This window comes from Nycticebus coucang, chromosome 12 (genome assembly GCF_027406575.1).
Source record: "Nycticebus coucang isolate mNycCou1 chromosome 12, mNycCou1.pri, whole genome shotgun sequence".
Classification (NCBI taxonomy): Eukaryota; Metazoa; Chordata; class Mammalia; order Primates; family Lorisidae; genus Nycticebus; species Nycticebus coucang.
Genome location: NC_069791.1, coordinates 24,074,580 through 24,094,003, shown reverse-complemented (window position 1 = coordinate 24,094,003; position 19,424 = coordinate 24,074,580). Strand labels below are relative to the sequence as shown.

Here is a 19,424-nt window from a genome sequence, read left to right as displayed (position 1 = left end):
GTCTAATAAATATTTTCTTAAGTTAGCTTTTACTAACATGTTTTTGATGCTATTCCAAGTGTTTTTCAGTTGTTGACATGTTCAGTCCCCACCACAGCCTTGTGAGGGAGTGCATTATGTTATCACCGAGAAGGACATATAAAGTGACTGGGCCAATGTCACATAGCAAGAAAATGGCAAGGCCCAGGCAGCCTTCTGGGGCGAAGAGGTCTGTCTGGCCCAGCACTCCCTCAGCCCAGGTGCTGTGCTGCTCTTCCTGAGGCCTGCGGCCTGAGCTCAGAGACAACCTTTCCGAGCAGCTTTCCTGAGGCTGCAGTGTTTCTACCCCTACCCTGTGCTGCCATATTTTCTCTTTAATTATTGCATTAGATTAAAATTCCCACTTTGCTGCTTTCCCCAATTAATAGAGCAAGAATTGGATTTTGTGTACCAACATATTTCTAGCACTTGGCATGGAGCCCAGCATCTGGGAGGCATTCAATAAATGTTTGTCGAGTGAATAAGATATTCCTCACAGCAGGGCTGCCTTCCAGCCACTGAAAGTCAGGGGAAACACATCACTTGCCCAAATAGTAAACTTTGACATTCTCCCAGCCCAGACAGGACGTGCAGAGTCAGTCCAGATAGAAGCAAGACGCTGCTGGGACTGCTTCTGCTGTTTTGGTGGACACTAGTGAACCTCTGTGGAGCCCACTGTCAGAGATAGAGGAGGGAAAGGCTGCTGGAGTCTTCCTGCTGCGTAGAATGAGAGCATCAGGATGGGAAAGGAGACAATTTATACAACTAACTCCAATTTTTCAGCAACATCCACATCGGCAGGGCTTAGAGATTTCACCTGCAGCCAACTTGTTTAATTGCACGCAGTTCTTTTCACTGACTTTTACAGATAAGAAAAGGCCTTATGCCCTTTGCTGTTAAACTATACTTAGCCTTATATGATAGGATGTGTAGTCTCTGTCAAAGCATATATTAATTCAAAGAACACTTTTATAATGCCTGTAAAACATTTCCTTAAAATGAAAGGATATTTAAAAGCCATGTGCAATGCCCAGACTTTCTAAAGGTGTTGTGAGACGTGGGGCTTGCAGAAGTCCCACTTGAGTTCTCACTGTGGATGCCCTTGGTGATCTGTGCACGTGCCCTTTGTCAGAGGCAAAGTGTGGGTTGAGAGGGAGAATGGAGATCCAAGGTCTTAAGGAATGGGGGGAAATTTGAGTACCTGTTAGTGTCTAAAGAGAATGTGCTTTTGAAAATGGCGTTTAAAAACCAGTTTGGGGCTGTGAATAATGAAATTGGTAATGCTTTGTTACAAAATAACCCCCTTAGGGTAGACTGCAGTCTCAAATGCCACACACCCACACATGGGGCCCACTCAGGAAGCACGCCAGGAAGTGTCGCTAAAGCACCACAGACTGCGGAAGATGACGTGTGGGTCTCCCAAGAACGCAACCCTGCCCGTGAGCCCTGACTCTTGCTCTCTCTCAGAAAAAGCAAATTGACAGGTTCTGTGTAGCGAGAGAAAGAAAAGTACCTGCCCTATGTGAGCTGTATAGTTCATTGAAAGACTAGATCACTACAGGTCTTATTCCAAAGCAGAGAAAACTAAAATGAAAATCTAAAATCAGTTTTAATCTTACAAACGACACTTTCGATCCGTTCCTACCATCTGGCTCTATTCCCCCAGCTGCCATTCTCTTCATCGGATGGAGCATGAATTTTATGAGGACAATGAGTATATTTCCAGCTTGCCTGCTGATGCAGACAGAACGGAGGACTTTGAATATGAGGTAAGATGGTTTTCACACTGCCTCCCATTTCTTCCCGACGTTATGGTTGAGGGGTTTTGCATAACAAAGCAATGAATTTATTGCTGTGAAAAATTTCTTATCTGTTACCTATCTAGGGTAAGATCTCTTAAAAGTTATTTGTTTTAGCTATGGGACTCTAATATTTTCAGAATATTGGAAAATATTTTGAGAGGATACAGCCCGAAAAACATTGGCTCACAAATCTGTTGCTTTTTATAAATAATACTACAGCTTCTACATTTTTTCTTTTCTTTTCTATGATGTAAGTTGGTTTATAATAGAATTGAGAAAAGAAACTATATTTATAAACCAGGACTGTGCCTACTAGTTTTATTCATTGCGTAGTATTCCAATTTAATTGCTTAAACTCAATTTGAGTATATTAGTTACAATTTTCTCCACAAATTCAGTATTTTCTTTGTGACTCAAGTCTTTACTGGAAAAAGCAGTTTCACAAACTTTCTAGAAATGAAGATGGCCTCGCGCCCTTTGTTGTTAAACTCTGGCCTCCATATGGTATGATGTCAGAGAATCTAGACCAGCAGTTCTCAACCTGTAGGTCACTACCCACAGGAACTGTATTAAAGGGCCGCAGCATTAGGAAGGTTGAGAACCACGGATCTAGACTGTGATAGTTAACAATTCAAAAAGCCCATCTATTAATTAGTTAAAAGATTTCACAAAATGTAAAGAATTTATCCTAATGTTTCCTCTGCTTCTGCAGTCTGTATATCTTAGAAAGGTTTCCCACTACTCTGACATTTGGAAATAAAATAGATGGAGGAAGCAAAGAAGCTTGGGTAAACAGGCAGAGAAGCCGCGATTATCTGCCCTTTCAATGCTTCCGATGATGTCATACAAGTTCAGCAAAGTGTTCTTTTCTGCTTTACAACGAGGAAATCCTGAAATCTCTTCCCTTAGGAGGATCTAAAATCAAATAAGGCTGATTCAGGGAAGCTCAGCTAAAGCAAATAGAAGTTTATTTGAAATCTCCCCCCTACCAAAAGTCATTGCTGGGGATTACAGAAATCGTTATTTCTTTGCAGCCCAAATGCCAGAATGTGGAAGTCTGTAAAATAACACCTGGTAACGGAGTAGATGATTCTGTCATTGCTGTTCATGCTAATTTTTTATCTCCTCCTATTAAGTTGATTGAAACATTGTATTCTATAAATCCATGCAAGTATTGGCATGTGCTGTGCTATCCATTAAGTTCTGTCTATTCATGCAATATAAATTGCAAAATTGAGTCACTTATCCAAATAATTCAAGACTAAACTGTTTTCCTTTCAGTTAATGAATACTTTGGGTTTGGGGGCTGGAATTATCTAGATGACTTCAACTTTTCATTTAGTGCCTTAAGCTGTATTAAAATAAGTCGGCGTGCTGGGGGAGGGTGTCGGGGAACACTCGTTTAAGCTCAGCAGGTTAACAGTAAAAGTCCTTTTAATGAATCACATGTCCTTGAAATATTACAATACAGACAAGTTTTCTGCCATTTCTGTGAGGCTTACTGTAGCGGAACCACATCCTCGCTCGTGCCCACTGTGAGTCTCTAGTAGAAGCCGTAGCAGGGTGACGGCCGTGGTGACACCCAGACAAGTTCTGTGCAGCCTGTCATCTCAACTAATCACAGCATCAGAGTCATTAATTTGCTGTCAGCTGCAATTCTGTTGCTGAAGGCCCCTTCCAAGTGATTGAAATAAAGAGTGTTCCTGTGAAATTTAAATAAGGAAGGAGTTGCCATGACAGTCTTCAATCATGAGAAAGGATGCTCTAGAGAGCCACATGCATGGTGAAAGTGGGGGAGGTGTGCTGGGGGGACGCTCCAAGGAAAAGTTACCAAATTTAGGAGAGAACGATGCTGTGGCCAAGCGCTCCTCAGTCCAACAGTTACGGGACACAGACAGAGTGGTGCACACCGTCCCTCATGGCTGCTTCCCAGGAGATTGTGAAGTCTGTTGTCACCAGAGCCTGCAAGCGGATGCCACATTCACTGTGGAGATTGAGAAATGCTGATCTCTTTATGTTCTGCACCTTAAAAACAGACTGACCTAGTGTTTCTGTGACCAGCTGAGATGACCCCAGATCTTCTCAGAGCTTCCTCACATGACCCTGCAGTTCTGGGGGTGACATGTGCAAGCATCTTCACAAGGACTAGTTTGGGGACAGTTAGAGAATTTCACAGGAAACTCAGGTCTAATGGTCAAAGAGAGGGCTCAGCTCAGAGAGAGATGCTCATTCTCCTCAGCCTGAACACGCACGCTCATCCAGCAGACTGTTACGGAAACAGAAGTCTCCTTCGTCATCTGTCTCATTCCTTTGTGCCATAAGTATTTGGCAAGTACTCACAATGTCCCAGCACTTAGCTAAGTATGGGTTATGAGGCTCCTAGTGGAGAGAGATGGGGAATAAACAAACAAGTAAAGGCCTGTTCCATGTGGTGGGGGTGAGTGCTGATGGAGAGCAGGGAGGTGGCGTGGGGGCAGGGGACTGCTGGCACATACAGGGTGGCAGGGAAGGCACCTTTCCTATGAGACCTAAGCAAAGTAGATCTCACCACGTGGAAGGAGCTGGTCAGGAAGAGGAAAAGGCAAGTACAAGGCCTGAGGCAGGAGTCTGTTGGTGTGATCCAGGGACAGCAAGGAGGCCCGTGTGCTCCAGCAGCACGGGCCATGGGGGAGGAGGGGACATCAGAGTGAGCAGGGCATGTCCCGAAGAGCCTTTGGCTGTGACTGCGTGATGAGAACTTGCTGGAGCAGAGGGGAGCCATGCTTTGACTCTGTAACAGAATCACTGGGCAGAGCTTCTGGGCAGAGATTGACAGAGGGACAATGACAGCAGGACAGTACAGTCAGTGGAGAGTGACGGGGGGACTGCACCTGCACGGTGATGGCAGACAGGCTGAGACGCAGTGGGAGGGACCAGAGGGCTGCTCCTAAATATCTCCTGGCTTTAATGCAGTTTGCCCAGGGGCAATTTTGTTCTGACTTCTGAAAGCAAAATATCATGGATCAGAGTGAAGCATACACAGCTTCCTGCATCCACTGGACCAAAGATAATAAATCCACACTTTCAAAGACAGAAATGAGTCTACAGGTGGCGTTTCGGAACTTGCTGAAAGTACACAACTATTTAGGGGCCTTTGTAAAGACTGGCTTACTGTTGATTCAGTGAACCAAAGCTGATCTATCTTCTGAATACATATTTTAGCAAATGGATTATTAACCCACTAGACCAAAACAGATCTGACTATCCTGCAAATACTCAGGTACTTTTTAACATGCTGATTATTGCATCGATAGACCATTACAGCTCCATTCAGAGCCCCGATGGACAGCAAATGCTTCTTTGGAGGTATTATAGGCCATGTGTCAATGTTATGGCGACTCTGGTGTCTTAGGGACCTCTGTGAAATTTTAATGACACCCATATCTCACCAGGACCTGTCATCACTTTTCCCAAGAAAAATATTTGACGCAGTTTAAAATTTCCCTGTAGTGCTTCAAAAAAAGTCTCAGAGGACCGGTCTACATTAAAAGACTCACAGCTTGAAATTTGTTCTCTTTAAAAAATGATGGCACTTATTCTCTAATTAAAAATGATAAATGGGTTTAATTTTGTTTTTGAGGGGAAAAAGTATAAAAATTTAAACAATGCACCCATCCTTAAGAGTCAGGGTGCCCGTGCTATGGAATTTCACTAAGGATTCAGCTTCTTCTCTCCTTTATTTTCAACTTTGTTCTGTTTTTATTTTTTTTCCTAGTGCCAGCTAAAGGTTGAAATAAATCATAAAATAGCCCTTAGCAAGTCAGAGGCAGATCTCACATTCAACCTCTACCAGAAATAATTTAAAGGGAAAGGCTTCCAGACATTTAGAGCTCTTTCACCCAGCTCCTAATTAGGATGTGTTTGCTATTGCCTGAGTGCAAGGAAGAGGTTGAGTTTTCTGCGGCATTTACCATTAAGTCTCAAAAGTCACTACTGAGAGGGGTCAGAAACCAGTAAGTGCAGAATTTGTTTTTTTTTTTTTTTTTTAAATTAAATCATAGCTGTGTACATTAATGTGATCATGGGGCACCATACACTAGTTTCATAGACCTAGTGGAAACACCGGATTGGCCAAGACAAACAAATAACTTCAGCAACATTTATGTGCCTGTAGACTTTTTATCACTTAGAAATGCTACTTGAAATCATTTTTACTTCTCCCCCCTATACTCAGCTGAAGAAACCTACACAAAAGCTTGTATTAAGGACCCCTTATCTATTCAATGTTACAAAAGGTAAGCAAAAAAAAAATTGTTAGTGTATGTGAAGAGGTATTAAAAGTAGAAAGGAGAGGACAAATGTGTGTCAGAGTTCTGTGTGTGTGTTCGCTGGAAACCAAACTTGGGCCAGTGTCTCTAAACAGGAGCGAGCATTCGCCATATTAATCAGCTTCCTCTTGGCAGTCCTGATACAAAGCAAATGTAAACCCTTGTGCTGTGTCCACTGAGAAGTGTCATTCTGCAAAATGTATTTCCTGGGGTTGGATCTCTCCCAGTAGGCATAGAATATTTGTGAAAATTTCAGTATGTGTAATTTCTCTCTTACATAAAGAAAAGAGTATCATGAATAAAGATTTTCATTGATAAAAAAGGGAAGAGAGTAGTTAGTTGTTAGATTTCAGTTGTATTTTTTTAGGTACTTCATGATTTGTGATGTCAAGATTGAGAAAAAAAAAAACTTCTTATTTTGAGACAGAGACTCTGTTGCCCCGGCTAGTGCCCTGACATCACAGCTCACAGCAACTTCAAACTCTTGGGCACAGGTAATCCACTTGCCTCAGCCTACTGAGTAGCAGGGACTACAGGACCCTGCCACAACATCAGGCTAGTTTTTCTATTTTTAGTAGACATGAGGTCTTGGTCTTGCCCAGGCTGGTCTGGAACTCCTGAGCTCAAACAATTGGCCTTCCAGAGTACTAGGATTACAGGCATGAGCCATCACACCTGGCGAGAAAAAAATCTTTGTAGTGTGTGTTTGTAGAGCGACATGGGTCTTTCTAGGCTCTGTGGGCAGAGCCTTCATCTACCTTCTTTATTGCTGCACCTCACTGCCTGTTTCATGGTGAGTGCTCAGTCAGTATTTAATGGAGGAATAAATGAGCATTCCCATTGCTTTCTGCACAGACCACCTTCTGAGCAGTGTTGCTCCCTCCCTCCTTTCTGTACAAGGGGATTGGATAGGAACTCCAGACCACCAGGTGGTCTCCCTTTCCAGCAGGTGTTTGTTCTTTGAGTCATGGGTTTTATCCTTAATTCCAGTTTTACTTTGGTTAAACACTGCTGAGGAAAGGGCCAAAATGCTGAAAAACAGGGAGAAATAAATAAGTGAGGAGCTAAGTAGGTTTGCCATCTCCATGAAAATTTATCCCTACTGGTCATCATTCCATGAAATCATAGACTCTCATATTTGGGGTGTATTGGATGGATTCTCTAGTCCACACTTGCACCCACTTTATAACTTCTACACCAGGGATCATTCAGATCTGAGAACTCCTGCAACAGATGGGGAACTGAGGGCCTCCCACACTAGCCAATCCACTCTGATGATCTCTGAAGTATGTATTCTGAGAGGTGAACCTATTAAAATGTTTGATAACCAGTGATGGAAAGAATAAGTTAGCATGTCAAACACAATCGATAAAGAGCCTGTATATTATCCGTGTGTTTGGTAGGTTCCAGAGAAAAGAGAAATTGGTGGATGGTGCGTGAAGGGCTCTTCAGAATTTTTAACTCACTGGATGCTTTCTTGGTCTTCTCTTGTCTTCCGCTTGTTAGTCACATTTTTGAATTATTAATGAAATATCTAAAATACTTTTATACCACTTGCTACTAGAGCAATAAAATCATCCACTTATAAAAATCACCTTCATAAGTTATCGTTCCTTTGGGAAATGTACTAAATTGAAAAGTGATCCAGATGAAGTGTGAAAATATTTTTATTACTTGAACATTAAAGACAGGATGGTATTCTACCAGTCTGGAGATAGTACACTGAGGTGCCTAGTAATGGCATCACCATTTTCTCAAATACAGTAGCACCTCCTTACCTGACCACCTCCCTACACATTGACTGTCTCCTTAAGTTAACCTAATTTTCATAAACCGGACATTCACCATAGATACTCCATGGAAATTCCTTATGTTGACCACCTCTGTATGTTGACCAGTTTTTTAAAGTCCCTTGGGTGGGTCAACTTACAGAGCTACTGCATATCAGATTAAAATCTTAAACGTGTAGGCCAAACCAGCAAGTCGTCACATTGTCACATACTGGGGCTCCTGCCTCCAGACTCTCACTTGTATCACCTCTGCCTCATCTTTGCCTCTAACGCTGCTCTGTCTCTAGGCTAGTTCTTGGTCCCCTGCGGCCATTCCCTGTTCTCTGTAGGCCATCCTATTCACCACTGCCAGATCACACCTCTTCAAGTGCACCCCTCATTGGATTGGCCCATTTATCACCTTGTATGACTCTGTTCCTTAAATTAACTGCAGGCATTTGCAGGTGGTCTGTGCTGCCACCACCCTACCTTTCTAAGCATCTTGGGATCAAACTCCCCAGCACTGGGCTCAGATGAAGCTGTGTTCTTTCCTCCCTTTGTGCCTTTGATCACCCTGGCTCTCTGCCCCCGGAAGCTCTTCTGACAATCTCTAAAGTTGTTCATAGACAGATCCGAGCCTCGCTCCTTCAGAAGCCTTCCAGGATGCCCTCCTGTGGCGCAGTGCCATCTTCCCCACCACTGGACTCTCATGCCACATTCTGTAAATGGTGTCTGTCCTTTAGATTATGCCCTGGATTATAATCATTTTAGGGACTTACCCTTTTCTTCTAAATAGGTCACCTGTCTTAACAGAAGTGACCACTTCTATTATCCTCACGTCACTCCTGGCCCCGCACATGCCCTGACACACAGTGGGCCCCTGGCAGCATCTGCTTGATAAATGAATAAATTATTGACCATTACCATTATTCTTCTTATTTTATAAGTCTGAAAACAAATACGAAGTGTTAAACAGGGGGAAAGGAGAAGGCAGCTGATGGGAGAAGAGCAATTTGAAATAAACTGTCAAAGTGTTTTTCTCATCATATTTAATAATTGGTCTAGTAATTAGAGTAAATGAATTTAAGCACATACTTGTGCCAAATTGTAAAAGAAAAAAACCTGAGGGTTTTTTTTTGTCGTCGTTGTTGCTATTTTAATGAGGACGATGTGTATGTTTTACCACAAATGTGTAAACTGGTGAACCCTGGTGTACACGTGCCAATTTATGTAGCTAAGGAATGACTGGGATTCAGTTCTATTAGAATAACTCTACACCTTGGTTTTCCCTAAATAGTCTTTGTGTATCTCATGTTCTGGTGTAATTATGAATAGTACTTTCTTTCACTCCCAGATATATTCTAGGTGGACAATACATTGTGTGTTTGCCCTAGTTTTTAAAATTGTTAAACCTCAATCAAGGCTAACACTTTGTAGTCACATGTTACGTAATCCTAAAAGTCCAAGCAAAAAATGGCCCAGAAGTTCTTAATTTGAATACCCCTGTTTATTAAATTGAATGATTTCTCCAAATTTTGAGAATCTTTTCATTTTTTTACAGTCTCTCTTAAGAAGTAATTAAAAAGAAAATGCCCTAAAGTTGGGAACAGTTATCAAAGTTATTGTAATTCTTTTAGATTTCTTATCGAAAGGAATGAGATTAGTATTGCCGTTAATTTGTTCATGTAATTTCATAAAACAAATATAGAACAAATCTGTCTTTCACCTCACTGATTATGACAATGCTAAATCTTATTTCATAAGAAAACAATGAAAAGCAAATTGAACTTTCCAAGATGGTTATTAAACAAGGTAACCAAGGCCACATTTATTTTACTAGGAATCTAGATATAAAATGGAGATTCTTTGTACTACATATATGGATTTTATGAAAATGCTGACATTCAATTTTTGTTTGAAGATACTTATGATCCATATTCAGAGGATTTCCATGCATTACTTAAAGGTGTTTATGAAAGGTTGTGTTTAAAGTGCGTATTTACATACTAAATCATATTTTCCCAGTGACTTTTATTCTGCTTTCAAAGATCTGTTTTCATAGTAGTGGAAAAGGAAGAGCTGCCTTTTCTAATAAAAAGCAAATTCCAATGTCCCTTTGAGAGACAATATGGTAGACTGGAAGGAAACCAAACAAGGAGTCTGGTTCCAGGGCTCACTCCATCTCTTCAGTGGGCCACTCAACCTTTTAAATCCTGGCATCCTAAAATGTGAGCTCCATGGGGACAACTAAGGTTGATTATGAAGTGATTGGTCGGCATCTAGTTCTCTGATGTACCTCATGTACCACAAATGCATGGTCAAATCCCAGAGTTTTACAAATATTTCACATTTCAAATATACTATGTATCAAGTCACGTTTGGAGGTTTTCATAGAGAGAGGACACATGATGACATAATCTTGACCTTGATCTGTGTCTAGGACCCTAGTGTGCCAATTGGTAGCGAGTTGCACCCCTTTCCATATTATCTCTGAATTTAGCTTTAGCATTCAGGTAAAATGCAAATTAGCAAGTTAACTCATACACATTTGCCAACTGGAAATGGAGGATACAATCTGTAAAACTTGGAAAATAAATTATTTTATTTAAATAGCATACATATTTGATTTTGTAATGTGAAATATACAAAAAATAATCCTAGATTGAATTTTTTCCCACTGTATTATACCGACTCTGAAATGGATGAATGGGAATCCTTACAGGTGATAGGTTTAATATTGGGATGATAATTCTTCTTTTTCTCAAGGGCATAAGCTATTAGTAATCCTCTGGCTTGTGGTTATGTCTTGGGTCTACCAGTAGTCACCATCTGTCAAAGAATTCAATCTAATGTGATCAATGATGAATTTAAAAGAGCTGGTACCGATAGTGTGTCACAAGCCAAGTATTAGGGCAAATCTAGTCTATGCATTTGAGCTCCAAAATAAAGTTATTAAATATTATCATCTGTAATTGTACCACATGAGATAACCACAGTTACATTTTGCCTGTATCCCTCTGCTATGTACATTGTATTTATAGGAGTATAATTTTGCAATTTTCTTGAGTATTTATGTTTTTCTATAAGAGCTATAGTGAACTGATTTATACCTGAGTCTTTATCTACATTTCTAAATTATCTCCATAAGAAACATTTTCCAAAGTAAAATTGTTGTGGCAATGCATAGGAATAGTTTTCAACACTTTAGATAAATATGTATGGGCAAATTGCTTTCCAAAAACTGTTCTATCAATTTATATTATCACAGGCAATATAGTAATCTCTGTAGTATTCAGTGGGCTTATTTCCTTTATTACCATGTAATCTTTCTTTACAACATATTTTTAAAAGTACTCAGAATAAATACTCAGTTTATGGAAATAACATAGTTCCATCAACATAGTCAATTGGGTTAATATTATAATTAATGTTTTAATGGATACCTATTTCTGTATCTTCTGTATATTCAAACAGAGGTCCAGAAGCATAAGGTAGAAAAAAAAAAGAGATTTAAGTTTTCAAAGTTGAAAGACCTTTTAAATGCAATCAGGAATCATCTCCTAAATTAGGCACTCTTCTCCCTCAAATCTGCTCTTTGTTCCAGCCTGTGGCTTAACAGTCGCATCATCTGCGCAGTTATGAGTTACCATGTTCTGGGGGAGGGGGGGCTTTAACTGTGTTGCCAAACTCTCAACCAGGTGCATTAGAGATCAGCTCTAATCCTGAAAACAAACTTAGTTTCCAGGTAAAGTAAAGGTAAAGGCCCCCTAATTCCTTCCTGCCCCTCACCTCCAACATGAAATCCTCATCTTTCCCCACCACCCTCCACCCTCACTCCCCCAAGGCAGCCTTTTCTCACTCATCTCTGCTTTTGGCTCTGCCACCATCCTCTTGTCCCTACTAGGAGCAATCAAGTCCCCCTCTGCTGAGAACTCTTCAAAGGTTTTCTAGGGCTTCTGTCATTGCTCCTCAGAGTGTTTTCACTGAGCAACAGCAGAAACAGGAGATCGTAGGTCACAGAATCGGGGTAGACAGCCTGAAGCACAAATACACACAGGTATCAGAATAACACAGAGTTTGCATTTACCTCTTAGAAGAGGCTGTATGGTTTAATAAAAGTAAATTTCAACATTTTCACCAATAATTCAATTTTATCCCCCAGCCCCACTTCCACAAACTGACACTGGGAAGATGCACTGTAACCCTGACGTTCCAGTTAGGAAAGCTGAGGATCTTCCCATCCCCCTCTCTGTGCTCACCTCCCACTAACCCAGCCTGCGATAGGGCACTTCCTTAGTGCCTCACAAACTGCTTACAATTCCCTAAACAAGACATTTGCTCTGGTTTCTTTTCAGTTTTTGTTTTTTTTTTACTCTGCTTGGAATATCCCTTCCTCTCTTCCTCAGCCCTGTTGTCTCTTGTCTTTAGAGCCACCAGCTAGCTATACCATTGACTTTGGAATGAAAGTAGAAGTAAGAACACAAAGACAAGAATGGTTTCTGAACTGTCAAATATTTAACAAACATAACCTATTGCTTCTCACCTGCTTGGAGAAGCCCTGGTTTCCGGCCTCTGCACCCTCCTCCACTGTCCTTATTGTGTGATTATCATTTGCTCTTACCTTGGGCTCCCCAGAAGTCTCTGATCTTCTTGCCTTGTGCATCCCTCTCTTCCCAGAACCAAGCACATGGCAGAGTGATTGAAACAAAGACTACATCTTAAACATACTTGCAGACTAGCAAATCTAAGGCATAAATCTTTTTTTTTATTTTTATTGTTTGGGATTCATTGAGGGTACAAAGAATTAGATCATACTGATTGCATTTGTTACAAGTAAAAGTCCCTCTTATACTTTCATCCTGTCCCCAAGAGGTGTCCCATACACTGTGACCCCCATTCCCCTTCCTCCTTCTCTCTCCCCACTAATTCATTTCCCTATCCCCCCACCTTGTATTAGCTCACATGCTGCTTTCATATTAGAATTGAGCACATTGGGATGGTGCCCGTAACTCAAGCAGCGAAGGCACCAGACACATACACCAGAGCTGGTGGGTTCGAATCTGACCGGGGTCTGCCAAACAATGACAACTACAACCAAAAAATAGCCGGGTGTTGTAGTGGGCGCCTGTAGTCCCAGCTACTTGGGAGGCTGAGGCAAGAGAATCACTTAAGCCCAGGAGTTAGAGATTGCTATGAGCTGTGATGCCATGGCACTCTACCCAGGGCCATCGCTTGAGGCTCTGTCTCAAAAAAAAAAAAAAAAACAGAATTGAGTACTTTGGATGCTTGCTTCTCCATTCCTGTGATGCTTTACTAAGGAGAATGTGTTCCACCTCCATCCAGATTAATACAAAATATGTAAAGTCTCCATCTTTTCAATGGCTGAATAGTATTCCATGGTATACATATACCATAGCATGTTAATCCATTCCTGGGTTGGTGAGCATATAGGCTGTTTCCACATTTTGGCAATTTAAATTAGCTTTGATAAACAGTCTAGTGCAAGTGTCCTTCTGATAAAAGGATTTTTTTTCTTCTGGGAAGATGCCTAGTAATGGGATTGCAGGATTGAAGGGGATGTCTAATTTGAGTTCTTTGAGGTTTCTCCATACTTCCTTCCAAAAAGGTTGTGTTAGTTTGCAGTCCCACCAGCAGTGTAAAAGTGTTCCCTTCTCTACACATCCACACCAGCATCTGCAGTATTGAGTATTGTGGGCCATTCTCATTGATATTAGGTGATATCTCGGGGTAGTTTTGATTTGAATTTCTCTAATGATTAGGACAATGAGCATTTTTTCATACATTTGTTACCCATTCGTCTGTCTTCTCGAGAGAAGGTTCTATTCATGTCTCTTGCCCAGTGATATATAGAATTGCTGGATCTTTTTTGGTTGATTAATTTTGTTGATTAATTTGTTCAGTTCTCTATAAATCCTAGTTATCAAGTTTTTATCTGATTCATAATATGAAAATATCTTTTCCCATTCTGAAGGTTGTCTGTTTGATTTCTTTGTTGTTTCCTTAGCTGTACAGAAGCTTTTCAGTTTAATTAAGTCCCATTTGTTTATTTTTTTCCAATTTATTTATTTTTTATTAAATCATATCTGTGTACATTAGTATGATCATGGGGCACCATACACTTGGTTCATAGACCGTTTGACACATTTTCATCACACTAGTTAACATAGCTTTCCTGGCATTTTCTTACGTATTTTGCTAAGACCTTTGCATTCCACATTTACTAAGATTCACAAATACCCTTGTAAAATGCACCGCAGGTATAATCCCACTAATCCCCTTCCCTCTACCCACCTCCCCTCTCCCTCCCCTCCCTTTCCCCCTTCCCCCTATTCTTAGGTTGTAACTGGGTTATAGATTTCATGTGAAAACCCTAAATTAGTTTCATAATAGGGCTGAGTACATTGGGTACCTTTTCTTCCATTCTTGAGATACTTTACTAAGAAGAATATGTTCCAGCTCCATCCATGTAAACATGAAAGAGGTAAAGTCTCCATCTTTCTTTGAGGCTGCATAATATTCCATGGTGTACATATACCACAATTTATTAATCCATTCGTGGATTGATGGGCACTTGGGCTTCTTCCATGACTTAGCAATTATGAATTGGGCTGCAATAAACATTCTGGTACAAATATCTTTGTTATGATGTGATTTTTGGTCTTCTGGGTATATGCCCAGTAGAGGAATTACAGGATTGAATGGCAGATCTATTTTTAGATCTCTAAGTGTTCTCCATATCTCTTTCCAAAAGGAATGTATTAATTTGCATTCCCACCAGCAGTGCAAAAGTGTTCCCTTTTCTCTACATCCGCGCCAACATCTCTGGTCTTGGGATTTTGTGATATAGGCTAGTCTCACTGGAGTTAGATGATATCTCAAAGTAGTTTTGATTTGCATTTCTCTGATGATTAAAGATGATGAGCATTTTTTCATATGTCTGAAGGCCGCGCGCCTGTCTTCTTCAGAGAAGTTTCTCTTCAAGTCCCTTGCCCAGCCTGCGATGGGATCCCTTGTTCTATTCTTGCTAATGCGTTTAAGTTCTCTGTGGATTCTGGTTATTAAACATTTGTCGCAGATATAACCTGCAAATATCTTTTCCCATTCTGAGAGCTGTTTGCTTGCTTTACTTACTGTGTTCTTGGCTGTGCAGAAGCTTTTTAGTTTGATCAAGTCCCAATAGTGTATTTTTGAAGCAGCTTCAATTGCCCAGGGGGGTCCTTCTCATAAAAAACTCACCCAACCCAATTTCTTCAAGGGTTTTCCCTGCAGTCTCTTCTAGTATTTTTATAGTTTCATGTCTTAGGTTTAAATCTTTAATCCAGTGAGAGTCTATCTTGGTTAATGGTGAAAGGTATGGGTCCAGTTTCAGTCTTCTACAGGCTGCCAGCCAGTTCACCCAGCACCATTTGTTAAATAGGGAATCTTTTCCCCATTGAATGTTTTTAATTGGCTTGTCAAAGATTAAATAACGGTAATTAGCTGGATTCATCTCTTGGTTCTCTACTCTGTTCCAGACATCTACTTCTCTGTTTTTGTGCCAGTACCATGCCGTTTTGATCACTATCAATTTATAGTATAGTCTGAGGTCTGGTAGCGCGATTCCTCCTGCTTTGTTTTTATTTTTGAGTAATGTCTTGGCTATTCGAGGTTTTTTTTGATTCCATATAAAATGAAGTATTGTTTTTTCAAGATCTTTAAAGTTTGTTTATGTGTTGAATTACATTTATAGATTTACGTATATTGAAACAGCTTTGAGACCCTGGGATAAATCCCACTTGGTCGTGGTGTATAATTTATCTGATGTGTTGTTGGATTCTGTTTGTTAGGATCTTATTGAGTATTTTAGCATCAATATTCATTAGTGATAGTGATTTATAATTTTCTTTTCTTGTTGGGTCTTTCCCTGGTTTGCGGATCAAGGTGATGTTTGCTTCATAGAATGTGTTGGGTAATATTCCTTCTTTTTCTATATTTTGGAAGAGGTTTAGTAATATAGGTACTAGCTCTTCTTTAAAGGTTTGGTAGAATTCTAATGTAAAGCCATCTGGTCCTGAGGTTTTCTTTTTAGGGAGATTTTGTATAGTTGATACTATTTCAGAACTTGATATGTCAACATTTCCACTTCAGTCTTGTAGGTGGTGTACTTCCAGGTATTGGTTGATTTCTTTCAGATTTTCATATTTCTGAGAGTAGAATTTCTTGTAGAATTTGTTAAGGATTTTTTGAATTTCTGAGGGTTCTGTTGTTATTTCATCGTTACCATTTCTGATTGATGAAATTAGAGATTTTACTCTTTTTTTCTTGGTTAGGTTGGCCGAAGGTTTATCTATTTTATTGATCTCTTCAAAAAACCAACTTTTGGATTTATTGACCTGTTGTATAATTCTTTTGTTTTCAATTTCATTTAATTCTGCTCTGATTTTGGTTATTTCTTTTTTCTGCTGGATTTGGGGTTGGAGTGTTCTTCCTTCTCCAGCCGCTTGAGATGTCCCATTAAGTTATTAACTTCCTCTCTTTCCGTTTTCTTGAGGAAGGCTTGAAGTGCTATAAATTTCCCTCTTAGGGCTGCCTTTGCAGTATCCCAGAGGTTCTGGTAATTCGTGTCTTGATTGTTGTTTACTTTCAAAAATTTGGTGATTTCCTTCTTAATCTTATCTATAACCCATCTATCCTTCAGCATAAGGTTGTTTAGCCTCCATGTTTTTGTATGGGTATGCAGGTTCCTGTTGTTATTGAGTTCAACTTTTATTCCATGATGGTCTGAGAAGATGCAAGGAATAATTTCTATTTTTTTAAATTTGCTGAGGTTAGATTTGTGGCCTAGGATGTGGGCGATTTTGGAGTATGTTCTGTGGGCTGATGAGAAGAATGTGTATTCAGTTTTGTTGGGATGAAATGTTCTGTAGATGTCTGTTAAGTCCAGATGTTGAATGGTTAAGTTTAAATCTAAAATTTCTTTGCTTAGCTTCTTTGTGGAGGATCTATCCAGCAGTGCTAAACGGTTGTTAAAATCTCCAACTACTATGGAACTGGAGGAAATCAAGTTGCTATGTCTGTTAGAGTTTTTCTTATAAATTGAGGTATGTTCTTTTTGGATACATAAATGTTAAGAATTGAAATCTCATCATATTGAGTATTATCTTTAACAAATACGAAGCGTCTATCCTTGTCCTTCCTTATTTCAGTTGTTTAAAACCTATTGTGTCTGTGAATAGGATCGCAACACCTGCTTTTTTTGCTTTCCATTTTCCTGGAGTATAGATGACCATCCCTTTACTTTGAGTATACTTTTGTCCTTTAATGTAAGATGTGATTCTTGTATGCAACAGATAACTGGCTTGAGTTTTTGTATCCAGTCAGCCAACCTGTGCCTCTTTAGAGGACAATTTAAACCATTCACATTAATTGAGAATATTGATAAGCCTTTCAAGAGTCTGGTGGACATTTTTAATCCTTTTGTGACTGTGGAAGTTGGAATTTGATCAAAATTTTCTGGTTGGGTTTACTTTTGTGGTGGAGGATTACGCTGGTCTTTATGGAGGATAGGTCTGAGAATATCCTGGCGAGCTGGTTTAGTAAGGCAAATTTCTTCAACATGTGAATGTCTTCGAAGTATTTAATTTCTCCATCATAAATGTAGCTCAGTTTAGCTGGGTACAGGATCCTGGGTTGAAATTCATTTTGTTTTAGGAGATTAAAGTCGATGACCATCCTCTTCTAGCTTGAAAGGTTTCAGCAGAGAGATCTGCAGTTATTCTAATATTATTGCCATTGTAGGTGATGGTTTTCTTTCGTCTGACTGCTTTCAGAATTTTCTCCTTCATATTAACTTTAGTGGAATTGTTTATGATGTGTCTGGGGGATGTATTATTTGGGTTAAGTCATGCTGGAGTTCTGAAACTGTCTGCTATCTGAATTTCAGAATCTCTTGGCATGTCTGGAAAGTTCTCCTTCATAATCTCATGGAGAAGAGACTCTGTGCCTTGTGAAGCCACTTCATCACTTTCTGGGATCCCTATTAGACAAATATTGGTTTTCTTTGAATTATCCCAGAGCTCTCTGAGAGAGTGATCTGTTTTTGCCCTCCATTTCTCTTCCTCTTTGAGAGTTTGGGAGCGTTCGAAAGCTTGTCTTCAATGTCAGAAATCCTTTCTTCTGCATGCTACATTCTATTACTGAGTGATTCTACTGTGTTTCCCAGATCTTTGAGGGCTGCAACTTCTTGTCTCAATGTGTCAAAATCTTTGGTCATTTGGTCTTTGAATTCATTTAATTCTTGAGATATCTTTTGGGTTACTACTTGGAATTCTAATTCGATCTTATTTGCTATCCAGATTCTGAATTCAATTTCTGACATCTCAGCCATTTGTTTGTGCATGGAATCTTGTGCTGCGTCTGCCCCATTGATCCTTGGGGGAGTTGATCTACTCTGATTATTCATATTGCCAGAGTTTTTCTATTGATTTCACCTCATGATTGTTTTTCACCATTGCCTCTGGCCGTCCTCTGAGTTGGGGAGGTGTCTCTCCTAGATTAGACCCCAGCGGGATCACTCTATTGTTGCTGGACCCTGTTTAGTTCCTCTTGGGTTACCCCAGCCAGGGAGTTCTGGTTGTGGAAGCAGCTCTGGAGTGTGACACACCTGGATGCAGCAACAGGGCAGGAGGTGGTGCGCACATTTCTGTGAGTGCCTGGCGCCCAGTGACTTTGGCACAGAGAGCCAAAGGCTCTAGCAGTCTCTGGCCAGGAGAAGGGCTCTGCGCAGAGGCAGTGAGGGCTCCGGAGGGCATGCAGCTACCAGAGAACCTGGCCAGATGAGCAGGCTGTTGTGGAGGCAGGGAGGGTACAGGAAGAAGGATGCAGGGTTGCACGGCTCCCACAGTTCCTGGTCAGGGCTTGTGGAGGCCCGCCGGGCATGGGTCACGTGTTAGGGGTCGCGGTGCAGCTCTTATGGAAGTCTGGGTGGCACCAAGCCCAGGAGTTTGAGGTTGCTGTGAGCTGTGATGCCATGGCACTCTAACCAGGACAACAGCCCGAGGCTCCAGTATGCCAAACCCGTCTCACTCTGCCCCCGAGGGTTAAGGCTGTAAGGCAGCTCAGTCCCTGCCTTTAGACTGCTCAGTCACTAGGTTACTAGCTCCCACCCGATCCTTGCTCTGAGACCCTGAGGGCAGAGCTTGCCGTGGCAGTTCTCTCACAATGGCTCCCTGCAGCCCACAGCCGAACACTATTAGCTCCATCTGGCTCAGCGGCTCAGTCTGGGGCCCTAGGCAATGCCCAAAGTTCTCCGCACTCCTGCTCAAGCTCTCCCCAAGGCAGTTCAACTGAGTGCCAATTCCAAAAAGACCGAAACAGTTCACAGGTAAGGCCTTTCCTGTTTGCAGTCTCACTGCTGCTTGTACTTACAGCTGCCAGCGGGATTAGTTCGATAGAACACACGCAACCACTTGCCAGTTTTCCACTGTTTTTGTCCTCCTCTTGGGGTCCAGAAGTCCCTTGCTGACTGC

At 40.8% G+C, this 19,424-nt stretch overlaps 1 protein-coding gene across 2 annotated transcripts in view; it reads left to right on the top strand.

The window, feature by feature from the left end:
• The window catches only part of PDZRN4 (PDZ domain containing ring finger 4), a 376,475-nt gene that overhangs the window by 305,865 nt on the left and 51,186 nt on the right, over positions 1–19,424 (top strand). For both annotated transcript variants that reach the window (XM_053557729.1, XM_053557730.1), the window contains one exon: positions 1,685–1,787. In XM_053557729.1, coding sequence (XP_053413704.1) covers positions 1,685–1,787 — 103 coding nt within the window. The remainder of the gene's footprint in view (positions 1–1,684; positions 1,788–19,424) is intronic.